Raw genomic sequence first — 25,331 nt, 5'->3', positions numbered from 1 at the left:
ATATGATTAAAAAAAACACTTTAAATCTAATATATGTTTACATATTATGTAAAAGGAAAAGCAATCTCCATTTGAATGCAATCATTATTATAAACTTACAGCTTTTCCTCATCCTTAAATCAATGATGAACAAAACATTGCGCTACATAATTGTTGCTTTTCTAACTTTTATTCAGTTTTAGATTTTACAGCGTTTCCTTTCTAACTCCAGAGCTGGAGGCCACGTTTTTGCAACTTCCTGGTTGTATAAACCTCAGAAACATTACACACCAGACTGGACAAAGGCCTCCCATGTCTGCACAGCTATTGTCTTCCATCCGTATTTGTGCTCATTCACTCAACACGCTGCTGTTCACACTTTGCGATGCACACATTATTTCCTCACAGCTCCTAAAATCCCAACAGCAAAAATATAAATTGCTTTAAACAGACTGCAGTCCTTTATTCCTGCTTCTTTTCCAAATGCAAACAAACACATTTTCTTTTATGTTACTCTGTGTTTCTTCCAACAGACTAAAGACAAGGTTTCCTTCAGAATGGGTACACTGGTGGTATAATGGTTAGCAAGAAGGTCACTGGGTGCTGGGTTAGATGGTGGTATCCTGATTATACTTTGTAACATAGAGGTGTAAAGAGTACTGATATATCCTACTCAGGTAGAAATACTGTTACTTGATTAAAATTGTACTACATGAATAAGTCATACTGTACATAAAATACAGAAGTACAAGTAAAAAGTAGCTCAATTAAATGGTACTTAAATTACTAGTTAATTTCACTCCCCATGTTTTTTTTTATTTTATTTTTTTAATAGTAAATCGTGCCACGTTTCCCTCGCACACTTTAAACATCTCAAGTATAAACTTAAAAAGGAAGAGACAAGACCTTGCACAATTGGAACTCAATTTATCTTCCACAAAGACATCTGTATAAAATTAAATATGAATTCCATGCAAAGTAAGTTTATGAACTCTAAGACTGAGAAAATAACCAGCATTCAATGCTGTTTTGCGCCGTGCATTACGTTTAATCGACTATGATGTGATGCATTTCATTGTTGTCTGGTCATTTCATTTTTTGTGGTTTCACAAAGACTGTTGATCATTTTAAAACAAAAAATAAAAAATTACTTAGTTACAGTCGGGTGTAGAAATGTAATGAACTACTTTTCTTTTTTAAAAAAACGTAGTTAAGTACCATAACACAAGTAAAAATAACTGATTTAGAAAAATACTCAAAAAAGTACAAGTACCCATAAAAGCAATTACAGTAATGTGAGTACTTATAATCCGTTACTTTCACCTCTGGGAGTTTGCATGTTCTCCTAGACAGGATGGATTTTTCCCACCATCAAAAAATGGATGCTTTCCCAAATGTGTGTACTAAGTCAGACCCATCTCTCTGGTCTGTAATAAACATCTTCACTATATTGTACAAAAACAGTCAAACTACTATTACCATTAGGTGTTGATCTGAAAGAAATATGATGTATAAATAAGGGACGTGCATGTGCTGCAGTGTCAGAGATCAAAGTTTGACCTTTGACATCTGCTGGGTTAAGTGTCTGTACATTGTAATACTTTGACACATTGATATGGTCAGCTCATGTGACATCATAACCATGGCTCCTCCTACCCAGTCTGATTAGGGTGAGACGCATTAAAGACGTGAATGAAATTCTACTTTAATATAAATACAAAAGCAGATACACTATTAATTTTATTTTGAAAACAGCTCAGTGACATCACTCATCACCATAGTGGGTGTTTCCTGTCCATCATCAGGAGAACTTGTTTCCACTTGCTGCTGCTGCCTTAGGAATGACCGTATTTTCTCTGAATGGAAGGATATTCCTCAGTGCTGCACATTTCATTCACACTGCACAGTCTACATTTAGCAGAAGTACTGGATAGATAAACTGTCTGCATCGACATAAACAACAGACGATTCAATCACTGGTATCATTGTGTTCCAGAGGACATCAAAGCTACTGATCATAGCGACACAATGGTTGGTTTTACAGGTTTGGGAGAGAAACTTTATAAAGAAACCCAGTGTGAAGCATGTAGTTGCAAGAACAAAGAGCATGTGATCCTCTGAATGTAGAAACTGGTCAGGCCAGATCTCTCGAATGCAGTGTCTTATCCCACTTTATCTCTTTATGACTGACTTTCCACGTAAGCCATTACAAAGGATTTATTACTGTGTAGTTTCAGTGAACACAATCAGGCTGAGGGTGGAGACTCAGTATCAGCGGAGAGGGAGGACCCACCTGTAAGGAGAGCAAATCTGACCGCCTTTACGTTTGTACAGTCACTGAGCAGCTGTGCTCCCTGTGGGAATGTACAAGTGTTGTGGAGTTTGCTCATCAGCTGGAGAGAAGGAAGATTAAAATGGGAGGAACTTTGAGTCAGAAGAAGTGCAGCAGGCGCGCCAGCTCCAAGAGTCACACCAGCAGCTTCATGTGAGTCAGCAAACTCCATGCTTTCATACTGGCTTTATCAAACCAGCTACCAGTAGGAGAAACATAATGGTTTAACGCTGAAATATAGTCACGCAATTCACCAGTTACCAACTGGTATCATCTGTTTGAACATCGTTGAGTAGTATTTACTGAAATACTAAAGGTACATTAAATAATCCTGTCAGAGACTGTCCACTATGAGTGTATACTCACACACATATGCAAATATTCACACACCCTCAAAAGGGGCCAGTGATAAGGCTGCAGTCAGGACAGTTAGACAGTAGATATGACCTGTAATGCTCATTTTTGTTCTGTGCACCTAGATGTGTTAATGTATAAATGTGAAAATATAGTTCATATTTATACATTTTTATCACCTAAAACCTACTACGTATATACACTGTAGAGTAGCACAGATACCATGAAAGATTATATTCTCACACATGAATAAAGAGACAGTGATTGAAAAAACCAGTGGTCATAAGTTTATTGTGTCCGTTAGAGAATGTCACCAAAAAGCCTGTGGACAGTGTAACCAAACACATGAGACGAAGTTCACAAGAACAGTGAGATAAGCGTCAGAACTGATCCTCAGTGTGATCTCATTGTGAGACATATAGCTTTACTGTGTCAATATTGACTGGAGGCCCAACCAGTCCACTGTGTGCGGAGAGTGTTGGTAGCACTATAACACTGGAAACTAGATGGTTGAAAAGAAGCAGAATCACAGAAATATGAGCACAGTCCTGGTTGTAGGACCATGTTTAAAGAACTAAGCTTTACAAGTGGATGCTGATCATGTTCAACTGGTAGTTAACGTCCATAAAAATGTAAATTTAAATGTACACTTCATGTTTTCTTTCCACACAATTGCCAAAGTTCCCTGAGTAAATCCACTCTAGATCATTACTCTGTCTGCGTGTTGTCAGTCTCCTCTGATTTAACCCACTCTTTAGTTGTGAGTTGTGTTTTCGTTAATGCTGAGTCAGGCTGGTATGAGTCGGCGAACCTCTCCCGTGCTTTCTCCCAATTCTTCTGGGACTTGGTTTTGGTCAAAGACACTCCATCAAGGCACATGGCGTTGCCCGCCCCCAAACCTGACTGAGACTTCCTGATTTTTAATTCGATCTGTGGAAGTAGGAGAAGAAATTACTCAAATGTTGTTCAACAATAAATCCTGAGTGAGATTCTTACCGGATCTTTCATTCCTTTCCCCTCTTTTCCCAGTCCCTCTCCTTTTTTCCAGCCCATCTTTTCCAACATCTTCCGTCCTTTATTGACTTCACTAATCTCTCTGTAAAAAAATACAGCATAATATCGTATCAACACCCAAAACTACTCAAATGTTAATGCGATGACTGTAAACTTACTCGTGAACAGAAGCTGGTGCATCATCACGTTGAAACACGCCCTCGCTGCCCACCGTCTGTCGTCGTGACTCTGCTCTGTCCTTGTATTTAGAGTTCCTCATGGTTTTAGTCTCCTCATTGCTCTGTAAACAACAAATAACACACAAGAGGATGGACTCAAAAAAGTGGTGGAAATCTGATATTAAATCTGCACTACCTGATTCTAGAACCATGACAGAGAGGCGTGGCTGAATTTTAACCGTAAATCCCGTCCCCCACTCTAATAATCCCTCCCAGTCTCCTCCTCTTACTGGTAAAAAGACGTCGCCACGCAAAAGGCTGTACACTAAATATAGGAAAATGGAACATTAGATTACCTGTCTAGAAGAAAAACAGCCACTCACGTGTCCAAAGTTTGTCCAAGACTGAAAACAAGTTCACACCGTGCACACGCTTCACTATATATCACGGCAGCCAATGAGGAGGCTGATTTGTGGGCTCTGCTCACCCCTCTTCTCTAAATCCTGTGATTGGAGCTGGAGGGGGAGACCGGCAAGACTTTGTCTTCCAGAGTTTTATTAACTAAAATAATTAATTATAAGGCACAGACAGCACGCAGACGTACAATTTTTTCCGAAATGATTACTTTTACAATATACTTTAAGATGCTAATAAGAATTCTTTTTTAATTAAAGAACATAAATCGAGTACCTCAGCTTTAACAATGTAAAGCTTACCTGCAGACCGTATTTGGCTTTCATCTGCTTTAGCTCTTTCTGCCTCAGTAATTCTTTATCCTCTTTGGTGAGGGGGGCACCTGAAAAACACAATAACATTATAATCTTAGCTGTGGAAGCTTTAAACACACTGAAAACTCACAAGAAAGAATATTCATCCTATTCTTGCTGTGGTTAGTAGAGCTGGGCAATATGTTGTGATTCAAGATAGATCGAGTTTTCTATTTTAGCGATATAGAAAATGACTATCGCCTATGTCGAGATATATCTATATTTTTTAACTTGGTTTTATTTATATACAATCACATCATACAAGTATTTATTATTCTTAGAGTACAAACAGTGTCCTCCTTTACAATTTTTCCATATTTCAAAGATATATATATTTTATAAGTTATTTTGTATTTAAATACTCATTTCACTGCTTTTGTTACTTGTCAGAACAGCATGAAAAGCACAGTTAGACAGATTACTGAGTGCGTCTTAACCCAGACCTTCCCTTCCTGAAGCCACACTACAGAACTCACTCACACATACTGTCCCTTATAGGAGAAATAGCCACAAGTGTCACATATCGTGCAGCTTTTTGATAATAAATGTGCATGTGTGGCTTCTTTCATCAGCAAATTTTACCCAGAATTGTCTTTCTGGTAAGAATTTATTGAGTTAAAAATATTGAGATTTATATTGTACAGTATATTGTTATTTTGAGAAAAAATAGCGAGATATGAGTTTTGGTCCATATCGCCCAGCCCTAGTGGTTAGCACATATGCATTAGCTTTAGGGTGAAAATTAAAGGCAGCTCACCTCCCCCACTGCTCTCCTCTTTCTTGAACTTGCTGAGATGAGCCATCACCTGACCAGGTTCACAGCCGTCACAGGTATCAGTGCCTGTATGAATATGGAAGGACAGGACGGTCTCGCCCATCTTCACCTCGTCACCGTGCATCAGTGTCTGTGGCTCACATTTGGTTTTTGGCTGCAGGAGTAATATCATCGTCAGTCCCTCGGTCAGTTTTATGAAATGATTTCACTGACACAAACTACTGACCTGTAAAATGCGGTTCCCATTGATGACGGTTCCGTTTTGGCTGCCTTGGTCCACCAGCATGTAGCTCTGCTGCTCCTGGTCAAAATACACCTCTGCATGGAACTAAGAGACAACATGGATTACACCACACGGCCTGAATAACAGTAAATAGATTCAGGCCTGGCAGTAAAAACGGCTGACAGATACCTTACTGACTCCCATCTCTGGTATCCGGATTGCATGATCCATGTCCTTCTCTCTGCAAACAAGACCCAGCATGTCTTAAAGGTTCTGATCATTCCTTTAAACCCTTTCATAATGAAATATGGTGTAATAGCAGGAGTGCAGTGGGAGAAAGTCTGACTAAGATTTTTAAGCCGTTAGTTGGCAGTCGATGATTAATTTAAGAGTTGATTATATTTTATATTGCAACACTTCACCAGTCCCTGAAGGTAACCAGTGTCAAAAGTAGGGGTGTGAAAAAAAAAATCAATTTCACAATATATCGTGATTTTTTGAGTGCCAATTTTAAATATTTTTTTTATTATTATTTTTATACTTAATCAATATTTTTGTGTACTTGTGCAATATTTCAGTAGTGGTTACAATGCTTTCAATGTGTTGCAATGATTATTTGATGCACTTGATTTTATGATGGCAGTGTGTAATGCCTGCACAGGCATTTCATTTTCATATAATCTGTTCAGATCAGTGTTTAAACTGACACAATAAGAAATTATAATTGTTTCTTATTTTTGTGCATTGTCAGTAACTCAGGGTGATTTATCCTTAATGTTCTCACTCACTGTTGTTACAATGATGTCATTATGTTGTCATGGTTACTTTGACACTTCTACACAGTAGTTTCACTGCATTTTTTTTTTCAGTGAAAATGTGCAAAAACACTAATAATAAATAATAAATAGGATGTTTTGAAGCAAATAGTTTTGACTCAATTTGTCCTCTGAATGATCAATATCTTCTGATGAACATATACAGCAGCTTGATTTTTCATATCTACGTTTAATTATGATATTAGGGTAGAATATTGCGATATATCGAGATACATCGCAATAATTTTGTATTGTGACCCAAGTATCGCGATCCTTGTTGATACTCACCCCTAGTCAACCGTGTGTAGTTTCCTGTAAATGGATGATCAAACTATCGTGTACTTCACACAGCACAGTGTCAGCAGGTGCCAATCAACAGCTATGGCACAAAGCGTCCGCTAAGGCTACTGTACTTTACATTGAGGAAAAATGTATTTTTGTAATTTGATTCCCAAGCTGACAAACGGTTTTTCCAGCTGTTCGGTTCAGGCCTTTGAGTAAGAACTTAGAATGAACTTTTAAAGCACTGCAGTTGAAAGCTGTCTGTAATCTAGTTATGTTGGAACAACAGGGAGACAGAGAACAAACCTGCCAATGGAGGCTGCTGAGTCAGCAGTGATGATGAACAACGTGCCCACCTGGAGCACTGGAGACCTGACGACTGTCACCCTCACACACGGAGGCCACACTGAAGGAAAAACACAAACCACATTTGTTATTAGAGGAGGCTGGTGATCATAAAAACCTACAGTTTGGACACATGATAGTAAAACATAAAAAAGGACAAAGTCATGAGAAGATCTGGACTCTATACACATGTAGAGCTGGTTATAGACCCTCACCTTCTTGAGTCTGGGTTTCCATCTCTGACCCTGGGTTTTCCTCAGCAGGGAAGCTCAAAGATGATGATGAGGAGGAGTCTGAGCCATCTCCCCCTGACTCTGTAATCTCACCTTCCTCCGGTTCACTATTGTCCTCCGACTCGTCACTGCGCTGAGCTTTGCTCTTATTCCTCTTGTGCTTCTCAGACTTCTTAGATTTCTTCTTTTTCTTTCTTGATCGACGCTTGTCTTCGTGGTGAGAGCCATTTTTGTGTCTCTTCCTCCTTGATACCGATTGATCACTTTCTTCTCTGCGTTTGGAAGAGTCCCGTTTGCGTGGAGCCTCGTTTGGACTGCGAGACCTTCGATTCAGTTTCCGTGATTCTGTGCTCTTCTTAGTTACTTGTCGTTCAACCCACTCATCTTCTTTTTCCAGCGTTACATCATCACACTTTAGTTCCTGTCGCCAAACATTCAGCAGAGCTGTAACATCTCTGTGATGCAAGGCAGCTGGCTTTGGACTTTACTTTTATTACTTTGTAATAATGCTGATAACTTTAAATAATCAACTTTTGAAGAGAATACAAGAAACTTTATTCTATATATATTACATGATCTTATTTCATAACTAACAGACTAACGTGACAAAACCAAACAAAATAATTTCAAACAAACTTTTAATTAGCTATTACTTAACACATAAAAATTCAATTTGATATTTTTTGGATGTGCAATACTTTTAGCTACTGGTACATTAAGCTTTAACACCATTATCTGTTAGGGAGGGGCTTGGCCACCCCCAAAAAATTCAAACCTTGCTATTGGTTTTAAGTATTTTGTTGATATTTATGCAATTAGGATTTCATTTTTCTGTTACATTTTTCATTGTTTTTCATTTATCAACATATGAAACATTATGTTTGGAAAATGACAAAGGTTACATGTGATGATATGGCTCTGAGCCAAATACAGCTGAACCATCTCTGGTTCAATGCACTTGTCACTGACGCGGCTCCAGCTGAAATGCGTCCATTAACTAATGGTTACTTTATTTCTATGTGCAATTAAATAAAGAACTTGAAGAGCCAACACTACAGTGCTGTATTTCCTATTCATTGAGTAGTGGTCCCAAACTTTAGTTCACTGTCTTTTTCTTTTTAATAAACTTTTGCTGCTAGCTTCGCCACGCTCAGCTCATTGCTCCATGCTTCTTCGGGTAACCGTGGCAACAGTTCAAAGTAAGGGCAGCGGTGCTTCAAGAAAGACAGTTTGCATGGAGCGGTGTGCGCAGAAGAGCGAAAATCAGACCCAGTGGCTCCAGTTACACTAATTAAATGATGCATCTTTGATAAATGAGACGATGCGACTTCGATAATTTGCATTAATTAATTATCTTAATCTGATTAATCGACGAATAATTTCAGCCCCACATTACAACATACTAAACATAATTGTAACATTAAGGGTATACCTCTGAGGGAAGTACTTTTCCAGTATGAGGAAATCTTCATTTTAGCCAAAGAGTTAGTCACCTCTTGCACCTCCTACAGTATGTAAAAGGAATAGCCTTAAGAAAACTTGTCTCAACTTAGTTACAAATAAAGTAGTTAAAGAGTGAGACTAACAAAGCCCTTAAGAATTTAAATGGTAATAAATAAAGTCAAAAGCCAGCTGTCAGCCAACAAAAACACAAGACTTAGGAGTTTGGTCAGATATCCAGTAGTTACGTACCCTTTCATCGTGATGATGGCCCTTCTTGGCTCCTTTCTTGTACCATTTACTTTTCTTCTCACCAGCACTGTTTTCTTGTGGCTCGGCACTCGCCTGTACCTCGATCTTTGAGTGAAACTGGTAACGCCCGCTCTCTGCATCGTAGTAATAGTAAAATCCTGTGTTGGCGTCATAGTACAACTGGCTCGCCTGAGTAATAAAGAAGATAAAAAAGATCAATCCCATTAGAGATCCCTATGTTATTTAAAATGTATGTCGTAGAAATTAAACTACCTCTAACCCCAACAACAAAAAAAAAATATTTTTTATATGGACAAACCGAGTCATAGTAGAAGCCTGTGCTGTGGTCATAATACATTCCAGTGGTTTCATCAAACACAAACCCAGTCTGGGTCATTGCCTCCTCAGCAGTGGACCTCAACATGTCAGCTATAGAACTTCCATCGCCATCCTGAGACAAACAGCAGGGAAATCACAATGTATTAATGAGTTTCAAAGTTGTATGCACTTTTAAAATTGGAAACAGATTTTAGATTTAAATGTGATAGTTTTTTTAATCACTAGTACAGAATAATAAGTAATAATGCTTACCTCAGTTGGGACAACAACAACACTGTCTGGTTGGATAGAACCAAGTAGTTCTTCACTTGGTGTAATGACGTTTGCCATCCCGCTGCCTTCAGCTGCATTCACCTCTACATCTGTATTCTGGTTTTCTTGAGTGTTTTCCCCTTCAGCTGTCTGACTGTAGCCTCCATAGTAGTAGTTGTAATAATCTAAAAACAATGTTGTCAGTGTTTACTAAGCTGTGTAAAGTGACATTTAATTGATTCGTTGTAAGACTGACGCACCAGTCTCTGTCCACACATGTTCTTCTGTTTGAGTTTCTCTGTCCACTCTGTCTTTGTCTCTCTTCTTTCGTTCATGAATCTCTGCACTCAACTCTTCCACCTGGAAACAACATTTAACATGTACAATCATATGTAGACGCAGTGCGCACTGGTTTCATTTTGGAAATCCAACATGATTCACTACAACTTGATGCATCTAATTCAACAATCCATCTAATCTGACTACTTCAAAATTATCTATTGGGTGCAAGTTTGTGTGAATTAAATCTATAAAGCAAATTTTCTTCAGAAGGGCAACAAAAAGCCTACGCATAATTTGTTTGACAGTAATTTTTTTTACATGAGTCAAGACGTTTTTTGGTTTAGTAACATTGACTGCCAAAGGCGTCTAAAGACGTCACTTGTGTTTTTCGGCTGGGGTTGCTAGTTATGGGCCTAGCTCAGAGGGAGAGGAAAGGAGTTTACAAGACAGAAAATGGCGCTACGATAGTTGATGCTGAAGTTCCCAGCAGCGCACACTCGACCAGAGCATTTTTGGAACTAAGTAGACTATTGAGTGTCACGATGGTGAGATAAAACGATCAAAAAATTGGGCAAATGGTGAGAATCGGCATTACCAGGATGAGGAGGAAGTTGCGTGTGGGGAAACTGACGGGGGGAGAGACTTGGAGAAAGACCAAAATACAGTAAGGAATTCATTCATCTCTGACCTCGATAGCAAAATAAGAATAATAATGTTGCCATCAAAAACACGGTGTCAGTGTTATTTTGGTAGTTATATAGAAGGAAACTAATGTTGAGGTATCCCTAAAGCAAAAAAAATTGAGTCAAAGTAACTAATAGATTTTTTTCAGAAAAAGTCGTTTTTCTCAGCTTTTTGTCACAAACTGGAAATTTGTATGAAACTTGCCTCTAATCAACTGCTGCTGATTATGGAAGAATGAAACAAGCTATTTATTTTTTTTGATGAAACTAGAGAGTCTAATCTTTCAGAATCTGGATTCAGATTGTCATAGTACAAAATATTCTGTGGGTCTTTAAAAATAATCAAAACTGCCTGGCAATATGGGGCTGGCTACTCTGAAAACGGCCGGCAGTGAATGAGTCAAAAGTATTTAATCACTGTGGATAAACAAAATCTGGTTCTTGTTGGTGTTTATCCCGATCATTAGCACCAGGTTATTTGAGCTCAAAGTTTGAACAAACCTGCTTCCTGAGGTCCTGGTTGTAGCTCTCCGTGCTTTGCTGCAGTCTTTCTGACTGACTCAGTTGTTTCTGGAGCTTGGTCAGTTCTGCGCTGCACTCTTTCAGTTCCTGCTTTAGTGACTCCACTTTCAGACGGAGCTCTGACACCTCAGGCTCCCCGTCCTGTTCCCCATGCTCCTCCGCATTGTCCATTAAACACACTGAATGCACATACAATAAATGATCAGCTCAGCTTCTAACTTTCAAGAAAACATTTGTTTAGTCATCGAAGAATTCTTCCTTCTGCTGCCGTGGGTTCAAATCCCACTTTTATCATATTTTCTTTTTTTCATTTTAACATATTTAACGCGGCAAGTTCCACCATTCAAAATACATACAAAAAAAATTTACATTTTAGGGTATTTCCTGGGTAAAGGTTATGGATTAAAATACATAAACTACAAAAAGAAACATTTTAGGGTATTTCCTGGTGCAGGGTTAGGGCTAAAATAAAAGGGTTAGCGGGGTAGCTAAAAATAAATACGAGCTAAAATAAAACCTACGGAACTTTAAGTCACGTGGTGCACCTTTCACGTCACTTAAACTAGCCAATGAGGGGTGTTGTGTATGCATAGACTGGCAGTCTATTCATACGTTTCCTATGACTAGCCATGGCCATCAGTTTTCCTGTTAACTAGTGGTAGACTTTCAACTTCAAGAATGATAATTTATTTGCATTTAAATTGAAACATACACAAAAAAAAAAAAAAAAAAAAAAAAACCTGAAAATCTGCAGCTCCAGACTCAGCAGTTTATGTCAAGGTATAAAGTATGATTTTCAGGTTTTATGCCACTTACTGATCCTGACATTAAACAAAAACAAATATGTTGCTATTTGGATGCATATTTGAGTATGAATAATAACTATGTTGCATAATAGTAGTATCTGTGACACTACAGTACACATTACAAACCTATTAAGAACACAATGTTGTCACGAGTCGGAAATGGTCACACAAATACTGGGAAACTAGTCGATCCACAACACTGTCGTTGATATTAGACACTAGATCTTCATAAATACTTTAAATAATGGATACTGACACATCAGAAATGATTAATTGATTAAACGACTTCTAAAGCTTGATTATGATGAAGTATAACTAGATACAAGTAAATGAGATTTGATAACTTAAACGAGGGCGCTCCCGTCCTACCGTTTGAGTCGTTTTCGACGCCTCAGCAGTGAATTTTCTTTCGGCAGGACCTGAAAGTTGAAAATAAACATCCGGTCAATACTCATTTTGGACACAGCCCAGTGCATGTTCTTAGGACAAGGAGACAGTTACAGTTAAAACCGCGGATATGTTTACAGTCCGCTCAGTGCTCGACCACCGTTTTTTACAAACCACGTCACTACATCTTCTTCGGGTCTGGAGGACTCAGTCAGATTCGTTTAGAAGAGTTTTTCCGCCTCCTAGTGGCGGTCTCAGTGAACAACACCCATATCGAGCTATATAATTACAGAATGAACATAAATAGGATCCTAATAAACATTCGTATGGTTTTTCTTTAGACTACTTCTACTTTTCCATGTCATACTTTGCAGCAGAAGAAATAAGATAGGTACATAACAATATACTTTCTCAAAACTATCATACTATTATTTTCAAGGGTCCTAAAGCAGCGTGTTTGTTTCATCCGGTCTAAAAGATAGGATTTCACATCATGGACAAGCCAGTTTGATGTTTTATGTTCTTTTTTAAACTTGGTGATCCAAATATTATTTTATTTACTGTATTGCTATCAAAAATACGCTGAATAGCGTGACAAGTATATATATATATATATATATATATAATCCAGTCTTGGTTTTACTGTTCTAACTTGACCAGCAGATGTCCACATAGCATCAAATTTTAAAGTTTGATAGCTCAAATAGTTTCTGTCAGTCGACAATATGAAAACACTCATCTGAGGCAGTGCTTGTTAACAACTTCATTTAGATTGATAATATGTGACTTATAACTATTTAGATCTTTCTCTTTCCTTTATAGCGCTTCTCTTTGGTGGTTCTGACTGTAATTCATCATTTTTGTTTTCAATTATCTTGCTTTTAGTGATGTGGCAAACTTCGAATTTCATTTGTGCTCTTTTTTATCTGCAACTCATCTTCATCTGGTCTTTTACTAATATGGTTTATTGTCATCACTGTGCACATGAGACTTTCGCATTTAGGGATTTTGTAACCCTGTGACCCCTTACAGTAATGAGCAGACATTTGTATTTAATTTTGGACCATTGTTAGACTTTGTATCTCAGTGTCTATTTACATGTGTTGAATTTATTTTCACAAAAGGACTGTTACATAATCACATAGCCGGACTATTGTTGTCTGCTTTGTTCATGAGAGGGGATTTAAGATGTAACACCTAGATGAACAATAGTTGCAATCAAAACTTGCAAACTACACTTGTCCAAACTTTTAGTTTCAAGGATTGAAATTTGAGCTCTCTTGAGATGTTTTTGGATTTGGACGGAGCGTCAGACTCCTTGGCAGCAGCTCTGAGGTCTGTGGTGGTGGAGCCAGAGAAGCCTTGAAGAATAGGTTGTTCTTTTATCTGCAGACACACACAGCTGCCTCGTGCTGTCTTCTCATGTTTATTGATGCCAGTTTTAGACAAGAAACAGGGTCAATTTGGGGTTGAAGCTTAGCTTTTGAAGCTTATATTTGAAAATCTGTGTTTAGTACTTCTGAATGTTGATCTTTTTTCCTAGGAAAAGGAATCTCTCTAAAGATGACCATTTTGTGTTTATTATGAACTGCTATTAATGGTCACTAACAGCTAAAAATTGGTTTTATTTAAACAGGAAAATGTAAATATGTAAATGCTATTTGAACTGTAAGGAGTAATACTAATACATAAATTAAGAGAGGCTTTGATTATTTCTTGTTCCATTTTCTTCTTTTCCCAACTGTTATTTTCTTAAAAATGCAACAACAACAAAACAAACAGACTTTCCTGAGGACCTTCAGGTTCAATACATAGTTTGTGTTCTAAATCTGAACCCTCATGCACATGGTTGATGCATGTTGGGTGTGTCCTCTCGTTTTTCTCTCAAATTCTTCCAGACCGAGACTGTGACTAAAATGTGGAAACTTTGAGCCTAACTGAGGCGTGTTCATCTTGATGAAACTTTAGGAGGGGTTAAGCTGCATAGCCAAACCAAACCCTCAAGTGTAACAGCAAACACAACACACAGAAGGTGCATTATAATAATGAGTATTACACACAAATGAGAGAATGAAGAAGTAACATATGCTACTGTACTTTCAGTCCTAAAAACTAAAGAATAGGTTTTTATTCGCTTTGCTCGTGTATTACACACAACAATGAAGAGAGTTTTGTTTTGTTTTCAAATTCAACAAATCAGAGGAGCAACCTTCTAAATCTGGTGAACTATTATTTATCATTCACAATTTTTTTTTTTTTTTTTTTAACAGTTTGAGCTGTAATACTGGCATTTGATGTTTACCATTTATTTAATTCCTTACAACACAAAAATTCAGACTTAAAGTAATCAGTAGAATCATCCATTCATTTTTAATTGGCCTATAAAACATTCTGATCTGTATACTTTGTATTCAATTCATCGTATAATGACAAATAAAGCACATTTGATTTAGTACAAACATATTCACAATTAGAAAGTATAGGGATTGTATCAATAAAAAGGATTGTTGGAAGCAATCATTTGAAATATTTTAGCCCAAAAGCAGCTTTTTAAGAGTGTTGTGTTCTGCATTAGTTACAATATTTATTAGTTACAATATTTATTTCCCACATGCACTGATGCATGTGGGAAATAAACGACACCATTCAGAAATAATATTGTGCTTTTGAAGATCTTAGTGATCATGTCCTTTTTCCATATTTTCATTGACAACATTCAGGCTATGGGCATGCTTGTATGATGCTAAAATAAGTCGTATGAGTCGTTAGAAGGCCCCAGGTTCCAGTAGCGTGAACCTTTCCCTCACAAATTGGATACATTTGGTGATCCCTGGGGCCAATCAGCAGAACTGGTTCCCCTGGTCACACATACCTACCTGACACTTGATAGAAGAAGTATTTAACTGTTGAAAAGCCTGAGGGGAGGGGGAGGCAAATAGGACGTTAAGATCCAGCCACACATTCCTAACCTCTCTGGACCATAAAATGTGGAGCCCCAACAGTTTGGCTCCTCCTCCACCCCATCACCTCCTCCTCCATTAACCTCCACCACCTCATTCCTCTGTATTTGTTTTTTGGCTCCCTCCCTCCACCTCAGGAAGAGGAGTCTGACTGGGACGTACCATTTTGTAACCACAGGGGTGGCCACTTAACACAGCAAAGAGAAGCAACTGTTATGTTATGAGCTTCCAGCAGCATTCCTCCCCTATAGCATTTTTCATGAGTGGACTGAACCCAGAGGGGGAGGGAGAAGCTGGAGTGTTCAGAAGAGGAGAGAGAAAGCAAGGCACATTAGAAACCAGCTGATCAGAGCTGAGGTATTCTGTAACTGAGACTGAGGAAACAGATGAAAAAGACAGAGAAGAACACGGTCAGTCTACGATTTTGAAATCATTGAGAAAGCTGCATTTGGAAAATCTCTCTAGTCCATGGGAAACCAGGAACATCTGTGAAGCCAAAAGCTATGTGGAAAGATGTGAGAGGTGTTGGCAAGGAGGAAATCTGAGGGACATACTTGAAGAGAAGAATCAGCCAGGAGCTGGAAACCCAACTGTGGTTCCCAGCTAATCTATTCAAGAAATCCCTGAGTGGAACCAGCAGGGATGTCTTGGTTGTCACCTGTGTCATGGGCCAAATGGACATGGACAGCAATGAAAGGAGGAGAAGAGGATGAAGAGGGACAGGAGACCATCGAGGAGACGCAGCAATGTGGACAAAAACAAGAAGAAGAGGAGGAGAGATCACAAGGCTGCAGGCAAGTGTGGTGGTGAAGCCTTCAGACCACTGACAGAGTGGTTCCCAGTGTCTGGGCTGGGAAAAGAAGGCATTTTTACACCTGTCAAGTTGAGTGATCTGCAATAACATGAAGGCTTGGATGACACGTAGAGGGAGACAGCAGAAAAACAAGTCTGCTGTGTGATTTGCATCACCATTTTGCCTCTGAGTTGTGTTGAGATATTTTCCATGTGGCTGTGGCTTACGTTAACAAAATGATTTCTTTTTTTCCTAATCCTTAGAACACATCCATATTTCGCCATAGATGGTATTCTCAGTCTGATACTGCAACTGAGTATATGATCACGTAATTACACAAAAACTAACCAGTCATCCGTTATTTTATGGCTATCATGTCAAAGGCCATCATTGTATGAAGGCATAAAGATCCTTGTCGCTTCTTTTTAACCTATTTCACACATCACCATTCTGTGTATCAGTAACCAAAGGAGTGTTTAGTCTGTTTGCAGATTAGAATATGTTACATCTATTAACTACAGGCATCCACAAGTGCTCAGATTAACCTGAATGTCTCTCTACTGCTCTGTTAATAGCACACATCACATAATGGTTGTATTCCTGCATTCTAAATCTACAGCATATAGTTTCTGTACAACAGGAAGGAGTAGGCAGCCCTACTTCCTCTTCCTCTATAGCCTATATCCTACTTTCAGACAAATAAGTGTGGCCACAGCAAAGAACAACAACGGAACTAGAAGAACATCTTGGTACTTTAATGATTTTAAAGAAAAATAAAGACTGGGGAAAAGGAATGATGTGTCCTCAAAATATTTTTCTTAATCTTTATTGTATGTAAATGTAGCCAGAGAGAAGTTTAACCATATTATGGAGAGGACATAATGACTCATGCACTGCACCAAATACTCCAAGCATGACTTGTCTTATCGGCATGACCTCAAAATCTTTATGCAGAGAAGGACACAAGTTATTATTGACCCTAGCATTGTTTATTACAGGTACAAGGTATTATGGTTTAATCCTCCTCTTGTACTCACTTGTCCTGTATAATTGCATAGGTGGCTGGAGCTTATCTCAGCTAAGTCAGGGCACAAAGTAGTATAGTCTAGCACAGGGCTAGTATAGGGATACAATATGAGTAAATCAACCTGTAGCTTCTGTTGCTGTATATTCAAATCCATCTACTTCCATTTTTTAGTCTTACTTATTTGGGTCAGAGTAATTAACTTTGAAACCTGAATTGTTCTAACACAGAGACGCACATTCACTGCACACACACACACACACACATTCATTACTACAATTGAGTTATAAACTCTATTGAGTCAATTTGGGAAGACAGGAAACACCTTAAAAGAAAGGGTTTATGGACCTCTTAAACAGTGGTGATCTGTGGAGTGAAGGATGGTTTTGGACTACATGTTTTCAGACTTTCTACAACATTCCAAAAAATCACAAGTGATGTTCAGCAAAAGTCTCGATAATATCTAAAAGAGTGACTCACAAGGTGACTGTGTGCTAGCCAGCCTCTCCAATGTGTATAGGAAAACTATAATAAATGGCTGACTCATCCTCTAAACAAGGTTTTATATTGAATAAAATGATTCTTTGGGCTTGGCTTGTAATTACATAGTACTTTCTCTGCTTGCAAAACTAAATAAATGAAAGGCTTCTTTATAAGGAACCCATAATGAACAGTAAACACAGCAGTTTGATATGTCTGTTATTAGCATTAGTGGGTTTTTATCCCCCTGTGTTTACAGTTTGTAATATGATCACTCCCTCTCTTTTAGAATCCCTCTGCTTTTGTTTGATAGGTTTCTCAAAGTTCATGTTTCTTTTTACTGCAGCTCTGACTCAGATGGTCACTTTGAAACACCAGAAGCTGTGACTCCAGTCCACGCCCCTCCAGTCATTCCAGCAGAGCTGGAGAACAACAACAGTGATGCAGGGAAGGCAGGTGAGATCATAACATACAGACACCCTGCAGGTGTTAATAGAGCTGAAGGTCAACACCTCAAGGAAAGCTGAATATTCAATTTCCCTATGCATACTGAAAACTGAAAAACAACTTTTTTTACCTTTTGTGCTCAATTCTAACCCAACAACAGAAATATGTCTTTCTATAATCATTGTTTTAGTTGAACATTTAGACTGCGCTTGTGATCATCTACTCTGCTACACCTAAACAATGTGTCTGACACATCAACCTCACCAGCCTAGAGTACTGTAACTAGATACTGTACATGTCTTTCCCGAATATTTCAGGAATGCAGTCTACCTGTTTACTGTATTTTTCCATTCAGTCAGGTTTGATCATTTCCTTTTTCTACCTTCTTTATTTTACATAGATCTGTTTACACATTATTCAGACAGTCCATTTAATGGGTTTATACAGAATAAAAAGAAAACATATATTACCTCTAAGAAACATGTTCTGTATGCTCAGCACATGAGATGGTATACTCAGAGAGTGAGAATTTTGGGTGTGATTTTGGTGGCAAAAGTGCTGTCATTTGTCATTTGAATGACTTGAAAGGAGAAGCTTCTGGCAGAGTGTGTGAAAGGCCTCTGCTCTGGTTCAACAAAGGCTTTAACTGCACCTGCTTTGTGTTATTGGTAGGGGTCAACGCCTGACGAATGACCAACAAATATATGTGAATAAAGTTCTCATTGGGATTAAAAAAGGAGTCTTTGCTCTTATGGTAAAAAAAAGTATTTCTGGGAAGATGTTTACTTGCGACTATAATCATAGCACGAAAAAGAAAATCTGTGAACTGTAGCAGCTGTAAACCTGTAAACTTTGACCAATGGAAAAAAATGAACCGTTTGTTTTTAACCAATCACGTCTCCCTGTTTCCCTGCTCGTTCTCGACTCCTTGCATGCACAAGCTCACACTGAAAGCTCGTCACCGCTGACAGTTTTTGATCACGTTTTTTAAAATACTGTATATAATGGTAAAGTTTATTGTTTACTCACTGCTGAATGAGACATGAGACAACGAAGTTTCTACTCAATACAAGTGATGAGCTGAGCTCCTCTTCTACAGCAGCTGTGCATGTGAGTGAGACGGAGCACAGAGGGGAGGGGCGAGGGGGGTAAAGGCGGAGCCATCGGGGAAACTACATTCAAAATCATGCTAGCTTTTGAAAATCGCCTACCCTACCTTTAATATATGTTGAGAAAAGCCATTCAATATATGCATTATTGTGCTGTTAAGCTACTGTATGTCAGTATTAAGATGTGCACATAAAACTGAAACCATATTTGACATTGAGGTGACTTACTGTGAATGGTTGTTTGGGGATGACAGGCTGTGCTAGTCTCCTAGCAACATAATATTACATGAATACAGTGACTATGACTGGCATACTAAAATATGTTGTTGTGTCAAATGTTTTCTCAGACCTTGATGTGCCGGAAAAGCTTCTGGTCCCCGCTGTATTGATAAAACAGCGTCAGATAAAACCTCAAGCTCTTTACTTGTGTTTTTATGTTTTATCTTTTCATATCAACATCAAGGCCTTTGGTGAGATATCACCGTGGCAACAGCAGCAACTGGAGCAGTTGGGTGGTTCCCAACTCTCCAAGAGAACCAATCAGATATTAACATCTGAGTGTGCGCGATTCTACCAGTGGTAGCATGAGCATCTGTTTCAATTGACTATGGTGTTTTCTCTCTATTTACCCATTAGAGTCGGAGGTGGAGGAAACTCTGATTGTGACTGCTCCTGTGGAGACTCAAAATATTTTCCCTGGACAAAAAATGGGTCAGGATGAGCCTTTAGTCCCCACAGGTGACAGAGTGGAAACAAAGGCCCAGATGCTCAAGGAAGAACAAACCAAACAGCTTTTGGAAGACACATGCTCTGTGACTGTTGCAGGCTTCTCCTCTCTGAAAGAAGACGCTGAGGGTGCACAATTACCCTTTGAGTCATTTCAAGAACCTTCCCCCATCCCTGTTTTGGAGCAGATCCCAGATTTAACTCCATTTTCAAAGCCTGCACCTTCTGCAGAACCAGTGTCAATCAAGAGTAGGGAGCCTGTATCCCACTCAGCTTATGAGCTCCCAGAGGAAGAAAGCCCTGCTCAACCTGTGATCAAGTGTGAGGACAATCTCAAACAGGCATTGACAAATGAAAAGACTGAAAAAAGTGAATCTAGTCCTACATCCGTAAAAATGAAGGTTTCATTGAATGAGCTTGCTCAGACAAATGAAGAACAAGAGCTTGCTGTTTCCAAAGGCTCATACAGCTTTAACTTTGACGAGCTGGATGACAGCTTTAATCCTTTCAACAGTGGCGGATCCAAAATCCCAAACTCTCCTCCACCCTATTGCTCAAGTTCACTTCCAAGACCAGAGCCAATTGGTAGCTCAGTGCCAGGCTCTGATGACAGTTCGAAAGAACGAATGGACTCAGAAATGAAGAAGGGGGAACCTGTAATGCTGGAGTTTGGGTTGAATGAAGAAAAGCCCAAGAGACCTCCACCAAAGAAATTAGGTGGCAAAAAGCCCATTGGAAAAGCTGGTGTAAGGAAGCTGAAAGTGAAAGAATCAGACGCTGCAGTCAAACCTGTACCTGAACCCACCAAGCAAAATACTGATTCTCAACCTGTGCTTGATTCAGCCTCCCAGTCTACTTCCGAATTTGCCATAGAAAGTGTGCTGCCAATTTCAGTCTCCTCTGTACCTTTGAACTTGGATGACATTCCTATTCCTAAAACTGGTACATATAACTTTGATCCCAGTCAGTGGGATGACCCAGATTTCAACCCGTTTGGTAGCAACAGCAATATGGGAAGCTCTCCATCACTTCCTAAGGACTCCTACAACTTTGATCCAGAGAATTTTAATGAATCTGTGGATCTTTTCCAACCGTCAAAATCTCTGAGCACAGAGGACTCATCGGGTGGCTCCATTCAAATGGAACAAGAACTGAAGGACGAAGGGAAACAGAGAACAAGGCCGCCTCCTGTTGAGAAAAAAGTGAAGCAGATTCCCAGGAAAACCAAAGAGAAGGCAATGCCGTAAGTTTAAAACACAGTAACACATAGGAAGGTAAACATTGTCACTGATTAAAATGACATACCAGATATTCCCCATTTAAAGTTGCCATACTCCTTTCAAGCATTCTCTTCTTGCGTCATCTCCTCATGGTCGGCTACATTCCAAACAAAACTTTGAACACACACACCAAACACTTAACACTGCATAGTGAACATCGGTGCAATTCTCAAACTTGCTATTTATAGTCTGTTAAAGGGCTTATAGCCACTGTGTTGGCTCTTTGAACTAAACTTTAAAACATTTAATATGCTGGGCTTAACACTTTCAGTCACTCACTCCCTTTCCTTTGTCTCTCACCCCTGTTCTTTATTTTACTTTCTTAACCCAATCCTTTCATTCTTTTGCTTTTTCCTTCTCCTCCATTTTTAATTCCTCCCCTTTTCTTGTACAAAAATCTCTGCTTTTCACCCACTTTATCAGCTGCAGGAAATCTGACCAAGCCAAGTTTCTCTGTTTTCTGTTGTAAGTACTCTCACTATCAACACTCTGTTTGTCTGACTCTCAAAGCTGCATGTGCTGTGTCAGATTGACTTCTGATGGAGCATGTGTTAAAATTAAGAGTCTCCTTCACTTTGACTTCATCTTTTTGTCTCCCTTACAAGCTGAATGTTGCTTTACTCTATCCAATTAATACCCAGCTCTAGTGACTTTTGTATTACTGTATTGCTAAAATGTTGTCGGAGTTTAACAGGAAACTACTGCTACATTTTATTTATATTTAAGTGATAGGCGCCAAAGGTAAGGGGGTATCCTTAACACAGTGCAAGTATAAGTTAGTCAACAACTTGATATAATGTTTTACTTATTTAATTACAATATTATTTTTAATCTTGTAGGTATTTACTAATGCATACAAATATCTGTGGCTTCTGCTTAAGATTATTGTTTTCTATGGGCTGATATAGCAATATATTCCCCTCACAGCTATTTGCCACTATTTGTGATCACGAATCCAACACCATGTGGTGCAGGGGTGTAATTTTCAGTTTACTTTCTCGGAGTTATGAGTTCAATTCCCAATCAAATTATTATTATTTTTTTTCTTTCTGTTACTTTAACTATCATTACCTATTCCATAATGTATTTGGTTGGTAAAAATTGCATAAGGTATTATAAATACAAATTTTCCTTGGCATAATATTCCCCCCAATCACAACCGCTGTCCTCCACTAATGCAAACCATCTGTGGCTATCGAACTACCGCCTTTTACTTAACCTAACAAAGTGTCCAAAGATTTTATATGCACTTAATCACTGTATCTACACTGTAGTGTAAGAAGATAAATAAGCTTATAGTGCTACATCACTAGTCACTGAGGACCGGCTACCTCCTTTAGCTTTAGGTCTACATTAACCTCCTCTCTTTAAAGATATATTAGACAGGTTTTGGCTAATTTGTTTGAAAGGAAGATATTAAAATTACTGTTAATCTCACAGTGATCCATGATATATGTGACCCCACTTTGCTTTAGGTGCACATAAGCTTTCTCTCTTATAATCCTCCTTATTCCCCCAGGAATGAGGTGGATAATAAGACAAAGATCCTATTCACTAGGATTTTAAAATGCTTACCAAATCTAACTGATGTTTCAATCTCATTTGTTTGTATTGTAGGAGTTCCTGCAAGGTCCAAAAAAACGATGAAAGCCAGTCCTTGGTTCTTGACGTGTGTAATCAGGTAATTTAAGTTATTTTAAGCAGCTGTCCAACCATCTTTCCTTACCTCTGGGCACACACAGATACACAAAGATAAACACACAAATACAGCAGGTCCCTCAGCTCTGCAGCACTCTGAACTTTGCTGTCAATAACGCACAATGTATTTGTCACTTTGGTTAGACTTGCAACCTCATGTTTCATTAAAGTACCAGAAAATAAAATCATAAATGTTTTGTTTATAAAGATTATTTAGAAAACTTTTGCCGCACATTTGACACATCTTAATTCAGGAAAGGTAGTAATTAAGATATACGGTAGTAGCCTACTTCATGTACTTTGCTTCTGTTCAGGGTGAAGATGAGGTTGTGGTCCAGTCGCCAGATATTTCTCTGCAGGTCAATCATGCCACCGATGAGGAGAAACTTGCCTCTACCTGCATGATGGGTCAGGACACACACTGTCAGGAGGAAAAAGGAGAGCCCGAGTACAAAAAAGAGCCCCTCAAACAGCAGTTAATCAGCAGTGTATGTGATGTTGATGGTAAGTTTGACACGACCTGACCTCATTTATTTTCTTTACCCGCTTATCCCGTTTGGTGTATAAAGGTGATCGAGCTAATCCCAGTTAAAAAACAGAGCATGGTACACCTTGGAGAATGGGAAATTGATCATATGACTTTAATAATAATAATTAATAATAATAGATCAACTTTGTGTAGCGCTTTTTTGGACACTCAAAGACGCTTTACATGGGGAATAAGACAAAACAAAACTAAACAAAAGGGGTTTATGGAAAAGCCAGTTTGGACAGGTGGGTTTAGAGTAATGATTTGAAGTTTAGTAGTTAGTCCGAGTTTCTCATGGGCAGTGGGAGTGAGTTCCAATGGGTGGGGGCAGTGATGGCGAAGGCTCGGTCCCCCAAGATCCGGTGGTTACTGCGAGTGATGGGAGTGAAAATTTCTTACGAAAGCAATTTTGTAAAAAAAATTTTTAAATGTATTTTCTTTTTTTTTTTTTTTTATCAAACTACAAAACTCATTCAATCGGTCGTGACCACAAAAATTAGGTGGGTTAACTAGCTAGCCTAAAATAAGTGTGAGTCGGCAAATTTTGCACTGAACGGCCTCAAATCAGTGTCGAGAATGAAAGAATAATTCTGTCTGACACAAACAACCTAATATTAGTAACGTTGTTACACAATTGAACTGAGTGAACTGAGATTTATAACACTCTAAATCAGGGATTTCCTAATTTTTGATCCAGCACTGCAGGTCAGCGGTGCATATTATTTTGCAATTCCCAACATCTTTAACAATTCCATTTTGCATTGAGCTTAGAGCAACTCAAAATGTGATACACATTTCTACTAAATATGTCTTTTCAGGGGCTTCTTTTTTTCAGCCTTATTCCAAAATAAAAAAGAGCCGGCTTCTAAATGTTAGCTGGTTTTACAAACAAGGAGCCTGACTGTTCTAACCATAGTTTTAGTTAAAAAAAATAAAAAATAAAAATCAGTAAGCCACCAATTTGTGAGCAAAGTGTTTACAGGTATCTTTGGCATTATACATGTATTCAAGATATTTTGGAGTTTAGATATCTTGGTTCAGTGGTCCAGTGGTTAGCATCTCTGCATCACAGTCTCACAGCTCTTAGTACACTGTTGTGTTTTTCCCCCTGCATTCTTAAACTATGTTGGACTACATATACAGTGACAGAGATGAAAATGATTATTTGTGCTTGTGTGTTAGAGCCGCTGGATACAATAACTAACATCTTCTTATAACCTAGTGTAGGCCTCACACATCAATAAATCAATGGTATTTCTTCTGAAAAATGGTAGGATTTATTCACAATCAAATGTCAAATGTTGAAACTCCGGTCTCAAGTTTATTCTTTATTTATTTTTTTTAACTCCATCACAATCAGTTTGTTGACAAATGGTCATGTAACTTACACTTCACAAAAGTTCAAGTTTTGTGCATGTGCATTCAAATCCCACAATGCATCACATTTCTGGTATTTAGTGCTTTGGATATTCAATGTTTTTTTTTTTAATTCTTACAGGGATTCCTGTTTCTTTGCCAGACACAGATGACAACAAATCGCTTGACATCATTTTTTTATCGCGTTACCTATGATTTGATGTCACCCCACATTAAATTTCCACCATATTGGGGTATTTCTGTGGATGTTCACAATATGAACATCCCCCATTGTTTTGGCACAACTTTCAAACCTTGAATAACCAGAAATTGCAGGGTTTTTGGGGACACACTTGCATTAGTAGTGGAAGAGTACAACTTTTGGTTGATAATTGTGTCATCTCCGACTTTGTACGCTTTAGTTAGCTGAGTTTGAATCATCAGACTACTACATGTACAGTATGTTCAGGATAAAGTGGAAAGCTGAATTGCATTATTGAGGTTCTTAAATGAGGCTTATCATGCAGAATCTGACCTCTGCATTTTAACTCAAATACTGTTTTACAGGGCCAGAGACCATTGATATGTATAAGCTGGAAGAAAAGAACAAGTCTAGTCTGAAAATGGATAAAGTAAGTAAACTGTAAGCACTTTCAAAATTGAATTTGTCTAACATAGCTAGGCTGGAT

At 38.4% G+C, this 25,331-nt stretch overlaps 2 protein-coding genes across 6 annotated transcripts in view; one reads left to right on the top strand and one right to left on the bottom strand.

Moving 5' to 3' along the window:
- Positions 1-25,331, top strand: part of tacc1 (transforming, acidic coiled-coil containing protein 1) — a 32,593-nt gene that overhangs the window by 1,790 nt on the left and 5,472 nt on the right. For 2 of the 5 annotated variants that reach the window (XM_028446165.1, XM_028446166.1), the window contains exons 2-7: positions 17,844-17,953; positions 19,690-21,022; positions 21,483-21,524; positions 22,677-22,740; positions 23,072-23,261; positions 25,210-25,274. In XM_028446165.1, coding sequence (XP_028301966.1) covers positions 19,761-21,022; positions 21,483-21,524; positions 22,677-22,740; positions 23,072-23,261; positions 25,210-25,274 — 1,623 coding nt within the window. In that variant the 5' untranslated portion in view covers positions 17,844-17,953; positions 19,690-19,760. Of the gene's footprint in view, positions 1-2,240; positions 2,465-15,496; positions 15,995-17,843; positions 17,954-19,689; positions 21,023-21,482; positions 21,525-22,676; positions 22,741-23,071; positions 23,262-25,209; positions 25,275-25,331 lie in introns of those variants that run through there. The other 3 variants (XM_028446167.1, XM_028446163.1, XM_028446164.1) reach the window with 3 other exon arrangements.
- On the bottom strand, positions 2,930-12,442 carry aggf1 (angiogenic factor with G patch and FHA domains 1). Its single transcript, XM_028446168.1, has 16 exons — positions 12,355-12,442; positions 12,223-12,272; positions 11,027-11,226; positions 9,821-9,920; positions 9,561-9,745; positions 9,289-9,420; positions 8,970-9,158; positions 7,260-7,698; positions 7,006-7,105; positions 5,792-5,843; positions 5,606-5,707; positions 5,362-5,533; positions 4,554-4,633; positions 3,838-3,959; positions 3,662-3,761; positions 2,930-3,595 (listed from the first exon to the last, which is right to left on the bottom strand). Exons 3-16 carry the CDS (start codon positions 11,216-11,218, stop codon positions 3,374-3,376), a joined length of 2,187 nt encoding a protein of 728 aa, XP_028301969.1. The 5' UTR covers positions 11,219-11,226; positions 12,223-12,272; positions 12,355-12,442; the 3' UTR covers positions 2,930-3,373.

Source organism: Gouania willdenowi, chromosome 5 (genome assembly GCF_900634775.1).
Source record: "Gouania willdenowi chromosome 5, fGouWil2.1, whole genome shotgun sequence".
Taxonomy (NCBI): domain Eukaryota; kingdom Metazoa; phylum Chordata; class Actinopteri; order Blenniiformes; family Gobiesocidae; genus Gouania; species Gouania willdenowi.
Note: the sequence above shows the minus strand (reverse complement) of the source record. Positions and strands in the feature narration are given on the sequence as shown.